We start from the raw sequence: 24,343 nt of genomic DNA, 5'->3' as shown, positions 1-24,343 counted from the left end.
GATTGCAGGGACGTCCTTATTAGGATGGGCTGTTCTTATTTGAATTCTCTGTGTTTAATTCAAATAAATTATATATGTATTTAAGAGTATTATAATGGGCTTCGGAACCTCACAGTGTAGTCTATGAGGTTCTAAGAGGCGATCCATGAAACTTAGCCTACCTATACAACAGAAGTAGATTTAAGAATTTTGCTATTGCAAATTATCGGAATCGCTCAATAGATTAATGAGTTACTGCAGAGTTGCTCAGTATCAACAACATTTTACGTGAGCGAATGATGATCTCGTAACAGCAACATTAAAAGCATTTTATTTACGTTTTAGTTACTTTGGAAAATATTCAAAACATTCCGTCAAATTTCAATACTCTTTTGCTGATACGCGTTTTCTAAGAATATTGTAATCATTATGAACATTCGCTTCCGCCGTTAACTACAACTAGAGTTTAAACCTCTCGCTGTCCTTCCACTCCCTGATATAAATTGAAAAATCTGGCTTCGTTAGGATTTGAAACGCGATTTTTTTTAATACCAGTCTACCTCTAGAAAGAAGCAAACATACATAAAGGTACTTAGGAAATTATACATATATTGTAGATATTATCCAACGTATCCCCAGTTTTTAGCCCACAGTGCTTTCTTTCTTAATTTTTGTATAGATTTAACATTTTATTGATATTTGTTTTCCTTGTTTCATTTTTTTGGGTTATTTTAAGTGTTTTTCTCAAGAAAGAGCAAAAAGTGTCTTGAATTATTTATTTGAGTTTTATTTAGACTAGAGAGTGTAAGTATTTTCTTTACAAGTACGAATACAAGTAGTAAGTGGGTTTTCAATTTATGTAACATTTCAAATCATTTCAAATTGTCTTCAATTGTTTAACTAACCTAAATTGTCTTTATAGTTGTTTTAAAATCAATAATTTTTCTTTTTTTTGTTGTTTTTTAGTTTATTTTTGTAATAATTAGTCTTAATTCTTTCATGTGTTGTTTGTTATCTTTCGTTTTATTATTTATTTTAGTTGCTTTTAAATTGAATTATTTTATGCTAAAAAATAAACTTATATTTTCATTCGACTACAATTAAAATTTTACAATTCATTTTCATACAATAACAATTATAATAATTATATTTATATTTATTTCTGTTAGTTTCTTTAATGTTTAATAAATAACTATTTACATATTCTAACTACTTTAATTATACATTTATGATTTTGTTTTATTTTCTTTTATTTTATTTGAATTTTGCCATGTTGGTCTTATTCTTATTCTTATTTTTTGTTTTATTTAAGTTCTATGAAACAAGGACTTTAAATGTTCAGGTCCTTTTTTTGTAATACAAAAAATCAACAACAACCACAACAAGAAATTCTATTTTGCCCCCTTCATTGTTCATTTCAAACTTTCAAAGTTTGTGCATTTTTTAAAAGTTTTTCTTTCTTTTTTTAGTTTTTTGCTCTTGATTGGTTTCTTTTTGTTGTAGTTGTTGATTTTTTTCTCTCTAAGATTTAAATAAAATGAAAACAAAAACTTAAAAGCTAGAAGATAATTTATATGTACATACTTAAATCTTCATAAAAATCCTGCAAATATGCAATTAGTTGTGGAAAGGACGGTCGTTGTTTGGGATCCACCAGCCAGCAGCAGGACATGACAGTGAAACTATAACGAATAAAAGATGGATAGAAAAAAAGTGGAACTATTAGTTATATTGCTACGAAAATTGATAGATTAGGCAATAATTATTGAAATACACTTAATTAATAAAATAGTTATTATGTTTAACTTACAACTCATCCGGGCAATTAATTGGTTGCGATAGACGAAAGCCATCCGAGAGATATGGAGTCAATTCAAAAATATCCACCTCTTCAAAGGGTGTCAAGGCCAGGGTGGCCAATTCCCAAAATAACACACCCAAACTCCAAATATCTGAATATTGATTGTAGAAATTTTTCTGTTGCAAAGACTCCAAAGCCATCCACTTTAAAGGACGATTTTCGTTGTCACACAAACAGTGATAGTCATCGGGGAAGAGGTCACGTGAAAGGGCATTATCACATATTTTCACATAGGAATCCGAATCCAAGCTAAAAAAGGGCAAACAATGAAATAGAAAATAATATGAAGATTGAGTTATTTGAGAATTAAAGCTTGGCTTCTGTTTAGGTTAAATATCAATATTCAGTGCGATTTTGCGAATACTGAAAAATTTTCCTGAATTTTTGTTAAAATAAATCTGTTTTGAAATTGTGAATATACATGAGATGTAGTCTTTAAAACTTACTAGCAATTCCTGGTGGCCACATCTTTGTGTATTATGCCCACCGAGTGCAAATGAGCCAGGCCTTTGGTGACATGCAGGCCAAACTCCACCAATTGACGGGTGCTTAAAGAAGCATTCATTTCGCGAGATTTTTGCAAGAAACTTAAGGAAAAAACAACAAATAATTAATTTAATAAAGCAATAAGATTAATTATATTTTATAAAACATAAGTTAAGAAATTCATAAATTTCAACAAAATTATCAAAAAACTAGCAATAAATCAATAACTAAAAAACTCACATTTTCAAATTCCCTTTTAATGGATAAGAATACGCAATTTCCGGAGGTCCCGGCAACTCTGTATTGGCCAGTATAGGTGCCATAACATTTTGATGGCCAATACCAATCAGCATAGAAGCATCTTGTAGTAAACACGCGACTTGCGTCAGCGAAGCTCCATCAACCACGGTCTTTATTAGAACATCACAAGACTCCCCCAGTTTACCAGCATATATGCGACCATAGGTGCCTTCTTTCACCAGTTGCTCACATTCCAAAGTACCCGGTTGGACATTGGGTATACGGCGCATTTTCTCCTTGGTATCTCCACTACTGCCACCCGCAGTACTGGCTCCGCCAAAGATGCTGCCATTACCCCGACTGGATTTGGGTGTGGACATGCTGTAGACCTAATAAAGACGAAACCAAACAAAATAATATTGTTAAATGAGAATTTAAGCTAAAAACAAGAAAATCATGAACAACATCATGATAAAATGAAGTGATATTGGCCACAATAATCTAAATACCATTTTCATTTACCCTTGACATTTAATTTGAAATGAAGAGTTAATCTCTGTTATAAATCTATGCGGTATGTGGCATAAAACATATTAAAAAATACTGTAACAACCAAAGCTGGGCTGGTGGTGTGGTCAGGGTGATGGTAGTGTGTGACAGTAGTCCATAAAATAAAGATCTACTCTCTCGGTAACAGAGTTAAAATAACCACTTCAATATATTAACTCATAAATCTTGTTTTGGTCATTGTTGTTTTTGCTCTTAACCACACACAAGGTATGGGAGTAGGGAATACACAAACAAACACATCCACACACACACTCATTCATGTCCAGTTCAAACTCATTCATAATAATAGTTGGTAGATTGCTGGCTCTGGTTCGTTTCGTTGTTCTATGTGCCACAAAATGTTAAACGGAAGCAATAAAAACTACCAAAAAAAAGGCTACAGCCAACAATTATATTAAAGGATGATGGTGATGAGGTTCGAAATCATAATGAAGTTGAGGCTGACAATAATGATGGTGACCAACTTAAGTTGACGAGCAAGTAGAAGGAAGGCTTTGCATATAATGAGAAATGAGAGAAAAAAAAGAAGAAAATCATTTATGTCTGATATCGTCACCATCACCAACAGCAACAACCGAAAATCGGCAACTTGACTGTAATCATTATTTTCAACGCCATCATTTCATTCAGTTTAAGTCATCGCTTTTTATTGTAATCGTCCACGTAGACCTCATTCCCATTTCCATTCTCATTCTCGTCAACGCCAACACCAATACCAACATTGCTGTTATTGCTGTTATCCTTGCCATCCATCGTTTTCTTAACAATGTGCAATCGTAGTTTGTCGTTGCTATTGTTGCTGTAGTTGTTGTGCTTTCGTTTACGATTAAAGAGTACACGACCACAATATGGACAATTTATTTGTGTTGTGCCACAAATTGCTCAACATTCCCGCCTGTTGTGTTGACTTTAGTTGATACAAAATAATAACAATTGCTTGAAGCCAACCAGCCAACAACTAGTCCCTCAAACTCTATACAACATGCCAGCCAGCCAGACAGGCAGTCAACCAACCAGCCATACAGCCAAACTGCCAACCATCCAGCTAAAGCAACAGCAGCAGCATCATCCTCATCATCATCGGTAAGAGGACAATGACAATGAAATAAAAATCATTTATTGTTGGTTCGTACAAAAGCATCAAAAGCAGGACTCAAAACAAACGAAGACCAAATAATATAATGACCAGAAACAAAAGCAAACAAAACCGAAGAGTGCGGAGAGGCAGAATTAAAGGAAACAAAGCAGCAATAAAGGAATAAAAAAAACTTCATGCAATGAAGGAACCTACAAATCCACAATACCAACAAACTTAACCAACTACAATTGCGAATTGAGGCACACAGACGGACAATCACTAACAAACACTTACACACACGCACTCACTCACTCACACTCAAATTATAGTAATTCGAATAAAAAATAATAAAAGTAACGGTTACTACCACTGCTGCTGTTGCAAATAAAAAGAGGCCTGTAAGCAATAACTTTATCAAAGATAACTATCAACTAAGCGAGGGTCCAGTGATAAGTTATTTGAGTTTAATTGAATAAAGTGTGAATTTATCTGGAAATATGAAAACTATCGTAGAGAAGCACTTAAGCTTTTAATAATTCCGTGACTTTTTGAATGATTCATTTTGGATAAAAAATCATTTTATTTTACAACATAGTCTTTAAGCTTTAAGCTCTATACATTTTGACTAGCGTTTCTCCAATTTGTTTCCCTTTAATTCGTGGATTTTTGCCATGGAAACTGCAAGTTGGGCACAATTGCGTTTGCGGAAAGCTTTTCCCAAGTTATCATTTAAAACTGAAACCACTGAGCCATGTGAGACCACAACTAGTCGTCCAGAATATTCGACAACTTACGTGCTTGTACGGCCACATCGAAATTCAGTAAACCACTTTTTATATAAGTTTGTCATTCCGTTTGTAATTTCTACCTTTTCCATTGCGACCCCACAAAGAATATATATTCTGGATCGTTATAGATAGCGGAGTCGATATAGCCATGTCCGTTTGTCCATCTAAATGTTGAAATCAACTTTCCACAACTATTGCAATTTAAAATCAAGAAAATCGGTCCGCAAATGGCTGAGATATAAGGAAAAAACAGGACAACCTCGATTTTTGACCTATTTTTAATCTTTATCTGCATTACTAAATCAGTAATATAAACAATATGGATGGCTAATGATAGATATTTCAAAGAACTTTGCAAAGACGCATAGTGCCGCTATTTGAGTTTTTTCATAGCAAAAATCATCAGCTTTGAAACAAATGAGATAATCAAAAAATTTAAAAGGCATATGATAAATAATTGATCAATCTATGAAATGAGTGTTTCAAAAGTGTTCAACGCCTTTTAGGTGCCTACTTATTATGGGTTAGCAAAGTTGAAGTTAGTGGAAAAATCAAATTTAATTGGAAGTAAAATAAAATATTTTTTAAATGATTTTTTTATGATTTAAAATTATTCCAGAGAAGATTTTTTTTTAAATTTTTTGTAAAATATTCCAGAAAATTAAAAAAAAAATATTTCTTTTTTCAATTTATTTTTAAATTTTTGTAAAAAATTGTTCACAATCCATAAAAGAAGGTATATCTACTGAGTTTTTGATGCATGCAACACACTTTTAGAACCATGTCTATCAAAAAATAGGGCAAGGACGGACAGCTGTAAATGTTTGCATTAGGTAAAGGAATAATCACCGAACTTATTTTGAAAATATGGCAAATACAAAAATTTATAGTTTTTTTTTATTTTCCATCAAAGTTGAGAAACATTGAACAAATGGATAGTTGGTAAATGTCGATTTACCTGGACAAACACAAAGCAAACAGTACCATTTTTTTTATTATTTCCTTAATAAATATATCTATCAATAGAATCCGTTACATAGTTTTCGAGATACTGTATTTGAAAGCGAACCGAATTACCTAAAAATGGTCTGTTTTTTTGAACACTGAAAATCAGTCTACTTTGAAGGGCTATATCTTCTGAATCATAAATCTGATTATGATAATAGTAGCATATTTGAAATCGTTGGACAATTTCCTGTATATAAATAGGTTTATTCTATGGGCGCCACTGTGCGACGTATATAACGCCATAGTAAGTTGGACCTGCAATGGATCAAAATCGGAAAAAATATTTTTTAAACACAATTTTTTTTTCACCAATAAATTTTTTGTCATAAATTTTTTTAACTAATAACTGTAAATAAAATTTAAATTTAGTTTACCTAAAAATAAATGAATATACATATGTAGTTTTGTATACATTGTCGTAAAATAATCGAGGTAGTCGTGTATTTTTGCTTATATCTCGGTCATTTATGTGCCGAATTCTCATGATTATATTTGATATATTGATACCACAAGTAGGTCTGCGTTCTTCGAAACAAAACAACGGACAGACGGACATTTCTAAATCGACTATCTATAAGGAATGGCTCTGAATTGTGATGCCTTAACCAGGTAAGGATTTGCCTTGTATGTCGAATTTATTTGAAAAAATACTTCAGTGCAAAATTGTGCTATACTTAAGTTATCGAAGTATTATGACAGATCACCAATTTGGCCTTGGTGATCATCATAAAACTATTGAACTATTATAACTGGAAATTTAAAAGAAAATAAATTTTGAAGAAGAAATGATGTTTGGAGTTTCTTCAAAGTATGACTTGATGAACTCATAAACAACATTAAATATATTTTGACCGATCACGCATAGAGAGTAGGTTATTTTAGCTGATTTTTAGCATTTTATTTACAACATCAGCATGACCAATTTTCAATTCAGCCACGTATACTGGTATATGTGTGCTCTCATATGAATAAGTTTGTGTGGATATGATTATTTTGTTCTGTTATTGTTTTGGTGCTGTTGTTGATACTCTCCCCGTAGAAGAGGAGCTGTTGTAAATAGTTTCGTTCGCACTGCTACATATTGCTTTTTTAATACAATTGCTGTTGTTGTAGTTGCTGTTTGTGATAGTTATTGTTGCAAATTTTAACAATATACAAACTATTGCTACATGAGTATATTTACATCTGCGTTTGAGTATGGGCGCACAACAAACAAAAGATTCTGCATTATTATTATTATCCCTCACCAACTCCTCCAAGCCAACATCTCATCTCCAGCAATACAACTGCGTAGCTCCCACTCTGGGCCATCTTACAACCTATGAGTCTGTGATGGGTGTTGTTGCTTTAGCTGCTGTTGCTGTTGTTTTTGGTTTTTATCTTTATCACAATTTATAGTTGGTGAAATGAAGAAAATTTCAATTAAAATGAAACAATACACAACAACCAACGGCTGCTTTTGTTCATTTTATTTAATACAAGGGGGCGCTAACACCGAACAAAGCACACTCTCACTTACACTCTACACTCCAGCAATAGCAACAGCAACGCACAAACTAGAGACTACAAGTCCTCAGAAAAAAGATAGAAGAAGAGTCGAAGCAATTGGTGATAAATCTTTGTCACCAAATAAATGCCAAACAAGCAGAGCAGCAGAGAGCCCAACAACACAATATAGAAAACAATCGCGCTGTTTTTTTTTCTTCTGTTTTGCTTTAGCTGCTGGTGCTATTGTTGCTGACTTTTATGGAAAAATAATAGATAGAAAACAAAAAAGCGACAATAAAATAAAATTGAAATTGGAAGCCTTTCCCTAGTGGTGTTTTCATTTAGCACACGGTCGGGAGTGTAATTAAAACTTTTGACTAACGACTAACGATGCTGCTGCTGATAACCCGAATAACACTAACAAATAATAAAACAACAAACAGCAGCAGCAACAGCAAACGGCAACAATAATAAAAAGATAAAAAATAAATGATAGAGAAGAGTAACCACTATAACATTGTCTAACAACTGGATATTTTAATTTTGTTTTTGTTTCTGTGCAGTTTTAATGTTGCAGACTGCAGTTGCTTGCTTCCTGTTGCCACATGGCTATGACTTGTGGCATTGGTGATGACTTGTGGCATGTAGTTGTGATAAACAACATACACAGACACCAGCAACAATCTCACACACACACATACACCTGCCAGCAGTACTGACACCGACCACCCAGCACCAAGTCCTTCCTACTCCGTAGACATACATAAATACTTAATTATGAAATTGTTGTACGAGTATTTTGGCTTGTAAAAGCTTAAATTTTATTTAAAGGATTTACAGGTAACGAGTTGTTTTTTGTTGTTGTTGTAGTTTTATTATATTGTTTCCATGTTTATGGTTGTTAAATTAACTTCTACTACACCAATTCCAATAGCAAAGTTTGGAAAAAAAGTCAAGCATTTGAAAAATAAAACTATATTTTTCATTGTTAATAAAAATATTTAATGTAGTAAAAAATATGTTAAAATATGGAGGTACATTGTTTATATATCAGCCATTTGTGAGTCGATTTTCAATACCAAAATTCTATAATTTATACTATATGTGGGTCCATCGGAGACCTTGGACAACACATGGACAGACTGACATTGTTAAATATCCGGAATATACTGGATTTACAATATATGGCATATCTATTGAACATGATTTTAGTTTTCAATCACTTCTATATCATTTTGATGGGTACATATCTTTCATTTATTCTCATTTAGTTATTGAACATTATAGTTTTTTTTTTGCTTCGAAAATGTCGAATTTTGAGTCATATGCGGGAGGTTTTGCTTTACTTCTTTAATTTGAAAAAAAGCACACCGATTATTCACCGAAGCTTATGGTGAATGGGAGATGGTTTGTCAAAAGTGGTGATTTTGACACGGAAGATTAAAAAGTTTGAAGACCAAGAATTAGAGGCATTGCTTCATGAATATTGTTGCCAAACTCAACAAGAGCTTGCAACATCATTGGGACCTACTCAATCAGTACTTTCAAAATGTTAGCAAGCAGCCGGATACATTCAAAAGCAGGGAAATTATGGCACCATACGAATTGAAGCCGAGAGACCTTGAAAGACAATTTTGTATGCCTGAAATGCTGCTTCTACGCTATAAAAGAAAACCATTTTTGCACCGAATCATTACTTGCGATGAAAAATAGATCTATTACAATAATCCGAAGCGTAAGAGATCGTACGTGAAGTCCGTCCAACCAGCCGAATTTACACCACAGCCAAAAGGGTCTTAGGCAGGCACGGATCTACGTGAACCATTTGGGGTGGGAAAATAAATGAAAATTTGGGTTTTTCGCGCCTGCGCTAAGGTAATGCTCTGTATTTGGTGGAACCACAAGGATCCTGTCCATTATGAGCTGTTGAACTCTGGCCAGACCATCACAGGAAACCTGTACCGAAAACAACTTATTCGTTTGAAGCGAGCATTGGTCGAAAAACGGTTAGACATGAAACTGTAATATTCCGTCATGACAACACTGGGAGACTTGTTACAATACCCGTTAAAAATGATGTAGAATTAAGTGATGCTCTGTATTTGGTGAGAGCAAAAGGGTCCTATCTGTTATGAGCTGCACAACTGATTCGTTTGAAGCGAGCATTGGTCGAAAATCTCGGCCAGATATGAAACCGTAATATTCCATCATGACGACACTCGTACATATGTTGCAATAAAAAACTAAATGGTCAGTGATATTGTAAAAAGACCATGCTCTTCCATTCAGTACGTTATTCAACAGTTCAAAAAAAAAAACGGAACAATGGCAAATAAACCAAGAACTGAACATCCAAGAAAAATAGACCACAACTTAGAGAGAAGAATCTGTAGAAGGTAATGCAATTAGCGCATATGTATTTGCGAGAAACTTGAAAACTGGTGATGAATTAATGGTAAACCCCAAACTGTAAGACACGCTCTTAAACTAAATGGATACAATGGTTGGGTAAGCCCTAAGAAGCCCCTTATTCAAAAAGGGAACATGAAAAAGAGATTGGATTACGCTATCGAGCATATTGATAAAGATTTTTTATTTTGGGATTGAGTTATTTTTAGCGATGAAAGTAAATTTAATTTTTTTGGTTCTGATGTAAGAAAAATGGTATGAAGAATGCCAAATACTGAAATGGAACCGTAGCATTTGACGCTAACCGTAAAGCATGGAGGAGCTAACGTTATTGTTTGGGGTTGTATGGCTTTTTGTGGGGTGTGAAATATTATTTTTGTTGAAAACACGATGAAAAAATTAGGCTTGGGACGTTTGTATTTCTTCCAACAAGACAACGATCCCAAACACACCTCTAGATTAATAGAGAAATGGCTTATTTATAATGTTCCTAAGCAATTAAATCGCCCAGCTCAGTCACCTGATCCCAACCCGATGGGATCACTTGTAATGAAAGATTTGGCAGTACAATATAACGAGTAAAGACCAGCTAAAAGCCGTTATAATGGAAGATTGATATAAAATAGATTCCCTGACAACAACAAAGCTGATCCACTCCATGTACAGCTATTTAAATGCTGCAATTGCTCAGAAAGGAGGGCCTCCTACCACATATTAAATGCAATTAAGTTTAATACTGGGATTCCTTGCCTTAAAACAGTTAACTGTACGGAGACTTTTTTGGTGATACAATTAATGAATTTATGTAACTTTTTATGTTTTTAAGGAAAATGTTCGTATTTCTATACCCTTCACCTTCGTGAGAAGGGTATATGTATATAAGTTTGTCATTTCGTTTGTAATTTCCACAATATAATTTTTCGACCCTATAAAGTATATACACTGAATCAATTAAGTCTCCGTACAGACATACTCATAATATAAACTAGCAATTTATGGTCACTTTTCAATACATATTTAAAACTTTTTTTAATTCATTTTATAAAAAATCTTATAAACTAGAAATCAACATAAAAAAAATACAAACGTTTTCCTTAAAAACATAAAACATAAATTCAATAATTGTACGAAAAGTATCACCAAAAAAAGTCTCCGTACAGTTAACCGTTTTAAGGCTAGGAATCCCAATATTAAACTTAATTGCATTTAATATGTGGTAGGTCCTCCTTTCTAAGCAATTGCTTAATTTTAATGGCTGTGCATGGAATGGACCAGCTTTGTTGTTGTCAGGGAATCCAAAAATAAGCAAATTTTAATGGATAGAAAGAAAATTATTATTAACTTGCAAAATGAAGGAAAAAATCTAACCGAAATCAAGGATATTGTAAAAAGACCACGCTCTTCCATTCAGTACGTTATTCAACAGTTCAAAAAAACCGGAACAATGGCAAATAAACAAAGAACTGACCATCCAAGAAAAATAGATCACCACTTAGAGAGAAGAATTGTACGATTTGTAGAAGGTAATCCAAAAATTAACGCATGTTTAATTGCGGGAAACTTGAAAACTAGTGATGAATTAACGGTAAACCCCCAAACTGTAAGAAACGCTCTTAAACTAAATGGATACAATGGTCGAGTAAGCCGTAAGAAGCCCCTTGTTCGAAAAGTGAACATGAAAAAGAGATTGGATTACGCTATCGAGCATATTGATAAAGATTTTTTTATTTTGGGATCGAGTTATTTTTAGCGATGAAAGTAAATTGAATGTTTTTGGTTCTGATGGAAGAGAAATGTTATGGAGAAAGCCAAATACTGAAATGAATCCGAAGCATTTGACGCTAACCGTAAAGCATGGAGGAGGTAACGTTATTGTTTGGGGTTACATGGCTTCATCTGGGGTGGGATAACTTATTTTTGTTGAAAACACTATGGTATAATATGCATACCTTAATATATTAAAAGAAAACTTAAAACAAAGTTCTGGAAAATTAGGCGTGGGACGTTTGTATTGCTTCCAACAAGACAACGATCCTAATCACACCTCTAGATTAGTAAAGGAATGTCTTATTTATAATGTTCTTAAGCACTTAAATCGCACAGCTCAGTCACCTGATCTCAACCCGATTGAGCATATATGGGATCACTTGGAAAGAAAGGTTCGGCAGCACAATATAACAAGAAAAGATCAGCTAAAAGCCGTTATAATGGAAGAGTGGTATAAAATAGATTCCCTGACAACAACAAAGCTGGTCCATTCTATGCACAGCCATTAAAATGCTGCAATTGCTCAGAAAGGAGGACCTACCACATATTAAATTCAATTAAAATTAATATTGGGATTCCTTGCCTTAAAACGGTTAACTGTACGGAGACTTTTTTGGTGATACTTTTCGTACAATTATTGAATTTATGTAAATTTTTATGTTTTTAATGAAAATGTTTGTAGTTTTTTTATGTTGATTTCTAGTTTATAAGATTTTTTATAAAATGAATTAAAAAAAGGTTTAAATATGTATTGAAAAGTGACCATAAATATCTAGTTTATATTATGAGTATGTCTGTACGGAGACTTAATTGATTCAGTGTATATTCTGGATCCTTATAGATAGAGGAGTCGATTAAGCCATGTCCGTCTGTCTGTCTGTTGAAATCAACTTTCCGAAGCCCCCAAATAACTTACATACATCATACATCAATATATCCTGAATTTAAAATCGAGAAAATCGATCCACAAATGGCTGAGATATAAGAAAAAACCAGAACAACATCGATTTTTTACCTATATCTGGATTACTAATTAATTAATAAAGACAATATGGATATCTAATGTTAGATATTTCAAAAACCTTTGCAACGACGTATATAATAGTAAGTTGGACCTACAATAAGTCAAAATAGGAAAAAATATTTTTTAACCCGAATTTTTTTTTTTCACCAAAAGTTTTTTTAAAAAAAACAATTCGAAAATTTTTTTTTCCAAAAAATTAAAAAAACAACTTTGGAAAAAAAATTGTTTACCTAAAAATATTTAAAATTTTTATTTTGAAGTATAATTTGGTGAAGGGTATATAAGATTCGGCACAGCGGAATATAGCTCTCTTACTTGTTTTATGTAGATTTCTCTTTTATAAGATTTTTTGTAAAATGAATTAAAAAAAATGTTTAAATATGTATTGAAAAGTGACCAAAAATTATGAGTATGTCTGTACGGAGATTTAATTCTTCTAAAAATTATAAGTAATACAAATAGCTAAGCTAATATACAAATAGTTTAACCCTTTCCCTGTGCATCACATATAATGCACAGCAAGTTTCTTTCACACGTCCGTGCATCACATATGATTCACAAATTATATTATTTTTCAATTAACAAAAAAAACTTTGGACGTACTGCAAATTTTTTTTTTTGTGTTTGTGGACAGGCAAAGGGTTAACAAAATAGGGCGAATCCATCGAAATAACTTTGGAAATGGTTTTTAAATTCAAACACTGGAAAACTAATACTTGCTACTAAATTTTAATAGAGTCTTCTAACATTTCCCTTTCTGAGACAAAGTGGTGTAATACTACAACAACAACAACAACATACACATAAACAACTACTATTGAAATAATGTTTTAAAGCAGTTTATAGTTTATTACAGAATCCAGCCAGTAAAATTAAACAAGAATACAAACACAAACAAGTAAGAACAAGAATATTTGGATTAGAATTTTCTTATTATGGGTGTATCTTTGGATGTGAAAGTGTGTGCGACTGTGTGTGTGTGTGTTCACTAATTATAATTGTGATTAGAGATGCTGAGATATCATTTAATGATAAATAGCATGCATATTTTCAAAACACAAGAACATAATTTCAAAATGTTTTTGGTTAGATTTACCGATAATTAAGTTTGTGTAACAACAATGACAACAACACACAGCCGGCAAAGGAGGGATGTTAAGGAAATAGTAGAAGCAGGCGGATTGGGGTGGGCTGATGGTAATGATGCTGCTGCTGATGATAGCGGTACATAGTAGTGGTGTTAGTATAGTAGTGATGTTGGTGTTATTAGAGGAGGTGTGGTAAGTATTTATAATTTTCGACAAGAGTTTCAAATTTATTTGCCATTATGCACCACGTGACAGTTATTTCACTACTTCACTCATCCGTTGCTTCGTTCGTTCGTTCATTCATTTAACATGCTTTTGATATCTATATCTGTAATCATTTACTCACTCGTATGTATGTATGTATGTGTGTGTGGATATGTGTATCAATGTATCTGTGTATCTATTGTTAATAACAACATGGTGCTACGACCACTGCTGCTCCGGCTGCTGAGATGATTTTTTTGTGTGTCACATCAAGTATGACACATCATATCAAATCACAATGTCACAACGTCATCGTCATCTTCATCATCTTCGTCATCATCATTATTATTATTGTTGTTGTTGTTGCTGTTGTTTCTAACCACCTCTAACCTTGGTTGAGTTGTGTGTGTGTGTGTGTCTGTGTTCATGTATTGTTTTCATATTCTATTCCCTTAAGGCGTTCATACAACAAAAACATCAGCAACAACACAAAAAAGGACATTTGAGAGTGTTTAGACATAGTTACTGATGCGACTCTGTGTGCGTGTTTCTGTGTGTTTCCTTACATGTTTATGTTTTTAGTTTCTATTGTATTAGATATTGGTTGCCTCGTTGTTGGCTCCAGGTTTATTTGGTTGCATAGGTAACGCTTTAATATTTTATCCTGTGGGTGGCAATGTCGTAATGTATTTAGGTGTTGTTGTTGTTGCTGTTTTGTTTCTTTTCCTAATGTGTCAGATTGTCTTGTTAGCTTTTTATTTATGACTGCAAGTGACACACGCTTATCAAAAAATCAAGTTTTGCTCTGTCTGCTATAATTTAAGTTTTTCATTGAATTTAATGCTTCAGAAAGTTTACATTGCATTTATATGCTTATATGATGGCAGGTTGTTTAAGAAACTTTGAAAGCAATTCAATGTTTAATTAAATTGTAGATGTTTTGATTTGATTTTGTCGAAGGAAGTTTTAGGTTTTAATTATGGACCGATCGGCACAAAATTTGATAGTGAGAGTTCGGCTTAAATAAAACTTATTTGTGCTGATATCTACATATATAACAGAGATATTTATGAGAGCTTAACTATTTTCAGATGGGGGCTAGGAGATATAATGGACCGATTCTAATCAAATTCAATAGGCTTCATCTTTATAGTAATAAAAAAGCCACATTTTGTAGAATTATCTTTGAAATTGCAGCCTGTAGTTTGATTACAAGGTTTACATGGACGGAGGACGAATGTACAGACAGCGACTAAGAAAGTAATCCTGAACAGATTGGTATACTTTAAGGTAACCCAATATACCCTCCCCACTGTGGCGGTATAGGGTATAAACATGAATGCATGTATGTTTGTTTATTTATTTCAATATTTGTTTGTTTGTACCTCCTGACGGTTTTACTGTATATTCCTCTATATCTGGAAGGAACAATTGGCTACTTTTTATTTTGAAATTTCAAGTGGGCGTGGCACCTCCCATACAAAGTAAAATCGTGAAAGGCTTCAAACTTTACATGATTCAATCAGTGCATGAAGTTTAACCAAAAATTGTCGGGTTAGGAACAATGGGTGTGGACCCTCCAAAACAAAGTACATGGTCAATTTTTATTATCTGGATAACTATAATTGCGAGATTCTTCTATTTCTGCTACATTTTTAGCGTTTGGGGTCTATAGCAACCGAGCCTATTTTTGATATATGTATATCTGGATTACTAAGTCATTTATACAGACAACATGGATATCTAATGATAGATATTTCAAATACCTATGCAATACGACACATACGAAATCATAACTTATGAACCAAATGAGATAATCAAAATATAATTCAACCTATTAAATGAGTGTTAAAAAGTGTTCTACACCTTTTAGGTGCCTACTTATGGGTTAGCAAAGTTGAAATTTGTGGAAAAATCTATTTTATGGAAGTGAAATTAAATATTTTTTTAAAATTTTTAATTTTTTATGTTTCTTTTTATGTTTTAAAATTATTGCAGAAAAGATTTAAACAAAAAAATTTTAATTTTTTGTAAAATATTCTAGAAAGGATTTAAAATTTTTTTTTTTTTTCTGATTTATTTTTGCCCAAATTGCCCAAAAATGCATGCAACACATTTTTGGAACCATGTCTTTTTTTAAAACTTTACTTCTAGCTATAAATGGGGCAAGGACGGGCAGCTGGATATTTTTGCATTAGTTTAAGGAATCAAAGAACTTATTTTGAAAATATGGCAAATATAGAAATTTATAGTTTTTTTTTTTTTTTAATTTCCATTAAAGTTGAGAAATATTGAAAAAATTGGATAGTTGGTAAATATCGATTTACCACGACAAACACAAATCAAACAGTTCAATTTGTTTGTATTATTTTCCTAATTAAGAGATCTATCAATAGAAAAATGTTCTGTTTTTTTGAACACTGAAAATCAGTCATCTTTGGAGGGCTATATCTTCAGAACCAAAAATCCGAGTGTAATAAGAGTAGCATATTTAAAATCGTTGGACAATTTCCTGTAAAATAGGTTTATTCAATATTTTTTACCGGCACATGTAATTTATGATTTTTAAAATAAAATGAAATTTTTAAAAAAAAATTAATTTTATTGCCTAAATATATCGACTATTGGTTTATTTTTCCGATTGTCTGTTGCACAGTTTTACTACTGCTGAGGAATTATAGTTGAGAATAAAGCAAGTTCAATGGAATACGGCATATTATCTGAGGAGATAAAACATATGACGTAAGTCCCTACAATGGACTAAAGTTGATCAATTCGCATATAAAAAAACACTTTTAAGGCCGTATTCATAAACAAATTTAAAATTTAAACAACATTTTAAATTCAAATTTTGTATGGAAGTTTTGCCTTAAAACATTGTTTAAATTTAAAATTTTAATGTTTAGAAAAGTTTAAGAAATATAAATAGACGATATGTCGCAAGTTACGAGAATTTATTATTTTTTGCATCACTGACAGTGTGGTTGTTATTACAAATTAGTAGCTTTTCATTTCTAAAATCCCAAAATAAATTCTTAATTATGATTTAAAATCATCATAAAAGAAGATTAAGAACAAATTATAAAGAATGCCTTTTTTGTTTACAATTTATTCAAATTTCAAATTGTTTTTTTTTGTTAAAGAAAATTGTGTAAATACAATATAAAACCCCCCAGAAAAACACACAAAAAATGTTAACGAGGTGTTAAAAATTTCACTTAAAACACACACGTACCAAACAACAAACAAAACCAAAAAAATAAAAAATTGACAAGCAAATGAAAGACACCAGACGAGTCAAGACGCGACATAATTATAAAGATTTCACAAAAATTATGTCGCTCAGCAACGTTTCACTAATAGAGAAAAATGTAATGAAACTACATGGAAGTAGACACAAATGCACAGACATGCAGACATATAGCAAATGTAAATGTTTTGTAGTCAAATGGAAAATAAGCATAAAATAACAGCGACAACATCAACTACAAGCAAAATTACAAAGGAACTCGAGCACAAGAATGACACAAGTTTCCTTTGTTTTGCATAACGCAAAAAGTTTCTAAAGTGTGAACACGAGAAATATTTTTAAGAATTTTAAATATTTTCAAAATTCTGCAAAGTAAAAATAGCTGATTTTTTTTTTGGTAGGATAAAGATATGGATATACCCAGTTTTTGCATTCAATTCATATCTTTGCTGGCTGTATTAAATTCAGATCTGTTGAATTTATAAGGTTTTCTTCGCTCGAACGATCCTATAACCGATTTTTTTTATACAGCATTTAGTGCTATCAACAGTTTATATGATGTACAAACTACTTCTAGTACTTCCTGTACTGGTTTGAAGAAAAATACACAAAGTGAAAGCTGGAAAAAAAACGTAACACATTTCGTGCATACATTAAAAAAAGACAAGGTGTCGTTTAAACAATTTCTTCTTTACGACGACATTTACACGCACTTGTTTCTTTCAAATACATAAACCATACAACCGTAACCATGTTCCCAAATGATCGTTATCCTCATCTTCTTCCCAGGGAGAGATGTATGTATGTGGAGTTACAATAAAGTAATAAAGGATTTCGTCTTTTACGCACCCTGATGAACAATTATCTTTCAATTTGTACAACAAGACTAAATTGAAATTGTCTTGTATTTTTTTACTCACAGTTTAACTGTGATACGAAAGGGTTGTACAAAATAGACTAGAGAATCTTTTAGATTGAAAGGAAAAGCAACCTTTTGGTAATTTAAAAAAAAATTTATGTAAATTTGTAGCTTCTTTATATTTGTATTTTGTGGTGATAAAGGTGGAGAGAAGATAATAATGGTGTGTTGCTGTTGCTGTTATTTAGTCTGTTTATAATTTATGTTAATTTGGTTTTACTTGGCATAAAAACACAAATATTCCCACATTTATATAATCGACACACAAGCAATCACTCTCGTATTTGTGAACATATAAATTGGATGAATAATTTTAAATGAATTTTCCATTTTAAATTAAGGTTGATATGTGTGTGTGAGGCTTACACTCATGCCTGTAAACATAAACAAATTTACAGCCACATTTCATCATTTGTATCATTTATATGGATGACGAATAATGTTTCCAATTTAAAAATAAATTAAGAATTTGTTGTCTAAATGATTCCACCTTCAGCCTTAACGATGTGTTTAAATCTCCTCTAAAAAAAAAGTTATAAACTTTTGTCACCTACACATTTTTTGAAAGGTGTTTTATGTTCATGCTATTAATTGACAAGGTAAGTATAAATGATAACAAAACTTAGTTCCCGTATTAGTGCCATTAAGTAGCATCTCTTGATTTGTTCCATAAGCCAGTTTTGCTCATATCCAAACAATATATAAAGTTTGAAACTATTAGTCCATTTTCTTCTCGAGAGTTATTCCACGATTTAATAAAATTTAGAGCACTTGAAGTCATTACGAAAATAACTCAGATATGACCTTGCTTAGGTTTCATCCTCTTTCTTATTATTTAAATCATTATAAATGACACTCGTATCTTTGGTGTGTTCTCCCATTGTCATAGATACATGTATTTTCCGGTTATGCATATTTACTTTCTTCCGCGTTTATTTCCTTTACAGCATACACTCTACAGAGCTCATCTGCAGACAGGTCATTCCGCCTCATGCATGCTCCTAATTGATCTACCCCAGATAGTTGAGCCTTATTATACGATACTCCGAAGCTCCTTTGGCATAATTCTGCTAAGAAAATTTATTATTGCTGCTGTCTTTCCTCTCGTCGATCTGCACTCGCAAGTATTTAATAACTGCTCTTCCTAGATATACTCTCCTTCTTCCTTCTACTACTAATTAGGACAGCTTACATTTTAAGGTTTACAAGTTCCAACTCTGTTTTCGTTAGCCACGATTTTTTAATACGGATGGTAGTTTTTGTATTAAATCTATAAAAAAATAATTTTTGTTGCAAATTTTTTCCGTATATGGACAATTTCATATCATCGTACGTGACATTTGTACGCCTATAGAGTGGAATAGATTTTGCAAAAATAAGAGTATCTGAAAAATTTGGCATTAATGTTCCATTCAGAGGGTTCAGAAGGGTATTATATCGTACGTGACATAAAATGGAACTCATTTTGAGGTACACGTAGAAATATGAGAAAATATTCGAATCGGTATATTTTCTTTTAATTTCTTACACTAAACGAAATATTTTTCCATTACAATCCCTCATATTTAAATAAATACAATATTTTGATGATTTTATAATAAATATAATTTAATTTTCGTAATTGAAAACACTTTTTTGTTATTTTTTGTGTTTCAATTACAAAAATTATCTATTCAATAATTTTTGTATTTGAAATTCAACCAATAACGAAAATTGTATATTCAATTGTCAAAATAATCAAATTCAAAACTCAAAATTCAATAGAAAATATCAAGAAATTTTGTTTTTGAGCAAATGAATACTTGATTTAATTATGAAATAATTAAAACCAGTTCAATATGGGATAAATGTTTGAATTGAAATATAATTTTTTAAAATAGAGACCTCCTTTTGTCTCTATTTTATAGTGTAACGCAATATGTATAAGTCGAGTAGTTGTAGATTTATTTAAACAATTTGGAATGTAAAGTTTACAAAACTGAAGCCAGAAATTTTATTTCTTCTTTCTTTTAAAAAGAAACTTATTAGTTTTGTAGTTTGAATTTAATTAAAATAAAAATAAAGATGAAATTGAACGAACTATTTTTCCTGTTGTAGTATTCCTTAACTTCTTTTCATATATCAAGCCAAATATTTATATTTATTGCTTTAATTTTATTGCAAAAGTTATAAGAATAACTTGTTTTTATTGTCTTTTCAATATTTGTAATGAATGTGTATGATATACGTATGTACTCATAGTATTCGAATTTTTATGTTCTTATTTTCATATACATACAACATTTATTTAAGTATGTGTTACAAGGAATCATTTTGTTGCTGCACATAAATTTACTTTTATTCGTATATTTTAATATTCCTGTTTATGATTATCTTTTTATTTATGTAAATTGCTATTAATTTAACGTAAATTGATTTTAATTGTAACAAATACATAAAACGAAACCATAAAACACAACACATATCAACTACTAACACATCCATTAATCTATCCATTCAGATATTTAACCCAGTACACAAGCCATACAAAGTCAGATAGATACAAATGCCTTCATTTAACATCACACAAACATTAAATAAATAAATAAATAAATAAATATGTAAGTATATAGTGCTCGCTGTTGAATAAGCTGAATTTTAAATACTATAATAAATACAATCACTAATATTGGATGTTTGAATATACAGACTGACAAGAAATCAAAAATTTAAAATGCCGTTTAAAATTTAACCATAATTACATGTCTTCCCTTCAGTTCGGTTCCATTATTATCAATTCAGTTGAGTCTTTTATTTTACATATTTATTTTGTTGTCGGTATGTACATATATCTCTTTATTTGTGAATGAATGTGGGGTAAAACATTTAAATATTTATGTCAGCCATATTATTAGGTAAAAAAGAACTCTGTTAACGATTCGTAATTGCTGTAGTACGTGTATTCAAAATGTATGTAGTTGTGGTTGTTGTCTTGAATCGTTTTGTTGAAACGTCCTTTAAGTGACACCTTTTAATTATGTCTTTCTCTTTTGATTGAAGTTCCCACAATTTCTAATTTATGATTCCTTTTTATCTTTTGCTTTCTTCAAAATATGTACATCAAAGCTATTCTGTTAATTATGTTTTATTTCCTTTTGTATTCCACCGTCATGTTTCCCATTCAAATGCTGTTGTATGTCTGTGCAAGTTTATTTATTTTAAAATCAAATTCGACAGTTCAAAAAAAGTTCTTGTCAAGTCAATTCATATATACATATCGCTCATTTGCTGCAACAACGTCATAACTCAAAATCCGGGTGTTTTGAACTGAGTAATACAAAATATTCATATAGTTTTATCAGTTTTAAAAAAAGTCAATTAAAATTCATGTTTTCTCGTATATTTGACAAGTAAAAATTTGGGTTAAATACAGATTAGAAAGATATTAGTATCTACTATTTAAATCATGTTTTATTGCTGAAATCGCATGATTTGTTGAAAATTTATTTAAGATATAGTAAAAAGTGATAAAACATTCACAGCCATTTTTCTCGAAACGAGTTTTTTGAGTTATGACGTTGTTGCAGCAAATTAGCGATATGTAGTTAAATAGTAGAAAACAGTGGACAAGTTTTAAGAAATTTTTACAATTTTGAAGTCGATATAAGTACATCTTGGATATGGGACAAATTTAAACCATAGGCAGTCGGAATATAAAATCAACAGCTCTAATGAAGTTCTAATGAAACTATGAAATATATGAGGAAAATCTAAAATTTTGAAGAATTAAAATAAAAATATTTAAAATAAAATTAAAATAAATTAAAAACAAAAATATTTCATTTTATTTTTTTGCACAAATTCGTCGATATCAAGAAATTTTTTTTTTTAAATTCAGTTAATATTAGTCGTAAATTTCTATGCTTTGCAGACAAAATAAAGTACATATCAATGTTGGTTAAAAAGTTACAAACGTACTATTCATTCCAAAAATAAGGTTTGGCATATTTTTAAATTTGTATTTCGGTTAAATGCTATTTTTATGCAGGATTCAGACGGTCTAGACTGTAAAGCGAGTAAGGCAAAACTTCCCAACTACTTTATTCTAAATAGTTTTTAACAGTTATTGCAACATGTGGCCATGATGGAATATTACGGTTTCATGTCTGGTCGCATATTCTGGGCGTTTTTCGGCCAATGCTCGCTTCAAACTATGATGGTTTGGTAAGACTTCAGCAGCTCATAACAGAAAGGACCCTTTTGGTCCTACCAAATACAGAGCATTATCCATTGATATTTGGCTTTAGTGTCAATTCGGCTGGTTAACCGTGCTTTACATACGATCTCTTATGCTTCGGGTTATCGTAATGGATCTACTTTTCATCGCAAGTAATGTTTCCGGATATTCTTTTATAGCGTTCAAACATCATCATGGATGATGTATATACCAAATTATACTTTAAAATAAATTTTTTTGAATATTTTTACGTAACAAAATTAAATTTTTTTTTTAGTTTTTTAATTTTGTTTTAAAAAGTTTTTTCAAATTTTTCTTTAATTTTTTTTTTTTTGGAAAAAGAATTTATGGCAATAAAATTTTTTTTATGAAAAAAAAATTCGGGTTAAAAAATATTTTCACGTCCAACTTATTATAGCCTTATATACATTGTTGCAATGGACTTTGAAATATCTACACGCAGAGAAAAAATATAGTTGGGCATGGTTACTGTAACCATTTCAATATTGTTACAAGTTTTTTAACTATATTATAGTCACAGTAACCATTTACATGATTGTGGTAACCATAATATGGTTAATTTACGATTCACATGATTGTCTCAACCATATATATGGTTACAGTAAACATATATATGTTTGTGACAACCATTTATATGATGAAGGACTTATCATATTATGGTGCTCTCGGCATATTATGATAAAATTATTCATCATAAATATGGTTGCCACAAACATATGTATATTTGTTTACTGTAACCATATATATGGTTGAGACAATCATGTGAATCGTAAATTAACCATATTATGGTTACCACAATCATGTAAATGGTTACTGTGACTATAATATAGTTAAAAAACTTGTAACACTATATAAATGGTTACAGTAACCATGCCCAATTATATTTTTTCTCTGCGTGTATCATTAGATATCCATATTGTCTCTATTAATGACTTAGTAATCCAGATATAGATCAAAAATAGAGGTTGTCCCGGTTTTTTCATTATATCTCAGCCATTCGTGGGCCGATTTTTTCGATTTTAAATAGCAACCGAGCCGGAAGAATTCCCGATATACTGATGTACGAATCATGTATGTAAGTTATTTGGGGGCTACGGAAAGTTGATTTCAACATACAGACGGATAGACGGACATATGGACACGACTTCATTATCTATAACTATCCAGAATATATATACTTTGTGGGGTCGCAAATGAAAAATGTAGAAATTACAAACGGAATGACAAACTTATATATAGTGGTATAATGACAGATATGTAACCTTCAAAATGACATATAAGTTATTAAAAACAAAAACCGCATTCAAAAGATACGCCATCTATTGCAAATCCCACATTTTTAAGTCATACACGCAATATTTACCTATGATATCGTATTCTACCGATATGTGTCATTGTTTTATTTTTCATTTTGAAACACAAAAGAAATACAAGCCATTTTAATTCAGTTTCAACATATCTCCAACATTTTTCATTTTCCTCATATAAACTTTAATTTAAAGCAAAATTTGCATATTTTTGCAAACAAAAAGTATAAAAACAACTCCTTATGCCTGACACTTTAACGTTTTAATAAAAATTTACATTAAAATAAAGAAAGAGTTGTAGTTGTTGTTGTTGTTCAACTTCTAAGAAACTTCTTAGTTTTTCTCAAGTATTTATGAATTTTTTTTTTTTTATATTTGCCTTTGCATACATGGTACAATAATAGTCCTTAGCATCTTACGGAGTACTACTACTACTACTACTAACTTTAGAATCCAATTGACATAGTTTGAATGGAGTACAATAATTAACATACTTTTGAGCTGGTTTTCAAACCCTGCAAAAAGTTTTGACCTCCAAAGGAAACGACAAAATAAAAGTATATGAAAAAAAAACCATCTTGTAATTGCTGCCACAATTGTACATTCATTTTCTTTACTTTTTCTATTAGTATTGTTGTTG

The 24,343-nt window shown here is 31.2% G+C and overlaps 1 protein-coding gene across 1 annotated transcript in view; it reads right to left on the bottom strand.

Moving 5' to 3' along the window:
* Window positions 1–1,525: 1,525 nt before the first annotated feature.
* Drl-2 (Derailed 2) overlaps window positions 1,526–24,343 on the bottom strand; it is a 76,178-nt gene continuing 53,360 nt past the window's right edge. The window contains exons 7-10 of the mRNA XM_065512544.1: window positions 2,567–2,955; window positions 2,287–2,427; window positions 1,790–2,089; window positions 1,526–1,661 (exon numbers count right to left, since the gene is read on the bottom strand). Of these exons, the coding sequence (XP_065368616.1) occupies window positions 1,550–1,661; window positions 1,790–2,089; window positions 2,287–2,427; window positions 2,567–2,955 (942 nt within the window). The 3' untranslated portion in view covers window positions 1,526–1,549. The remainder of the gene's footprint in view (window positions 1,662–1,789; window positions 2,090–2,286; window positions 2,428–2,566; window positions 2,956–24,343) is intronic.

This window comes from Calliphora vicina, chromosome 5 (genome assembly GCF_958450345.1).
Source record: "Calliphora vicina chromosome 5, idCalVici1.1, whole genome shotgun sequence".
NCBI lineage: Eukaryota > Metazoa > Arthropoda > Insecta > Diptera > Calliphoridae > Calliphora > Calliphora vicina.
The sequence above is the reverse complement of the archived record's forward strand: the minus strand, read 5'-3'. Positions and strand labels throughout refer to the sequence as shown.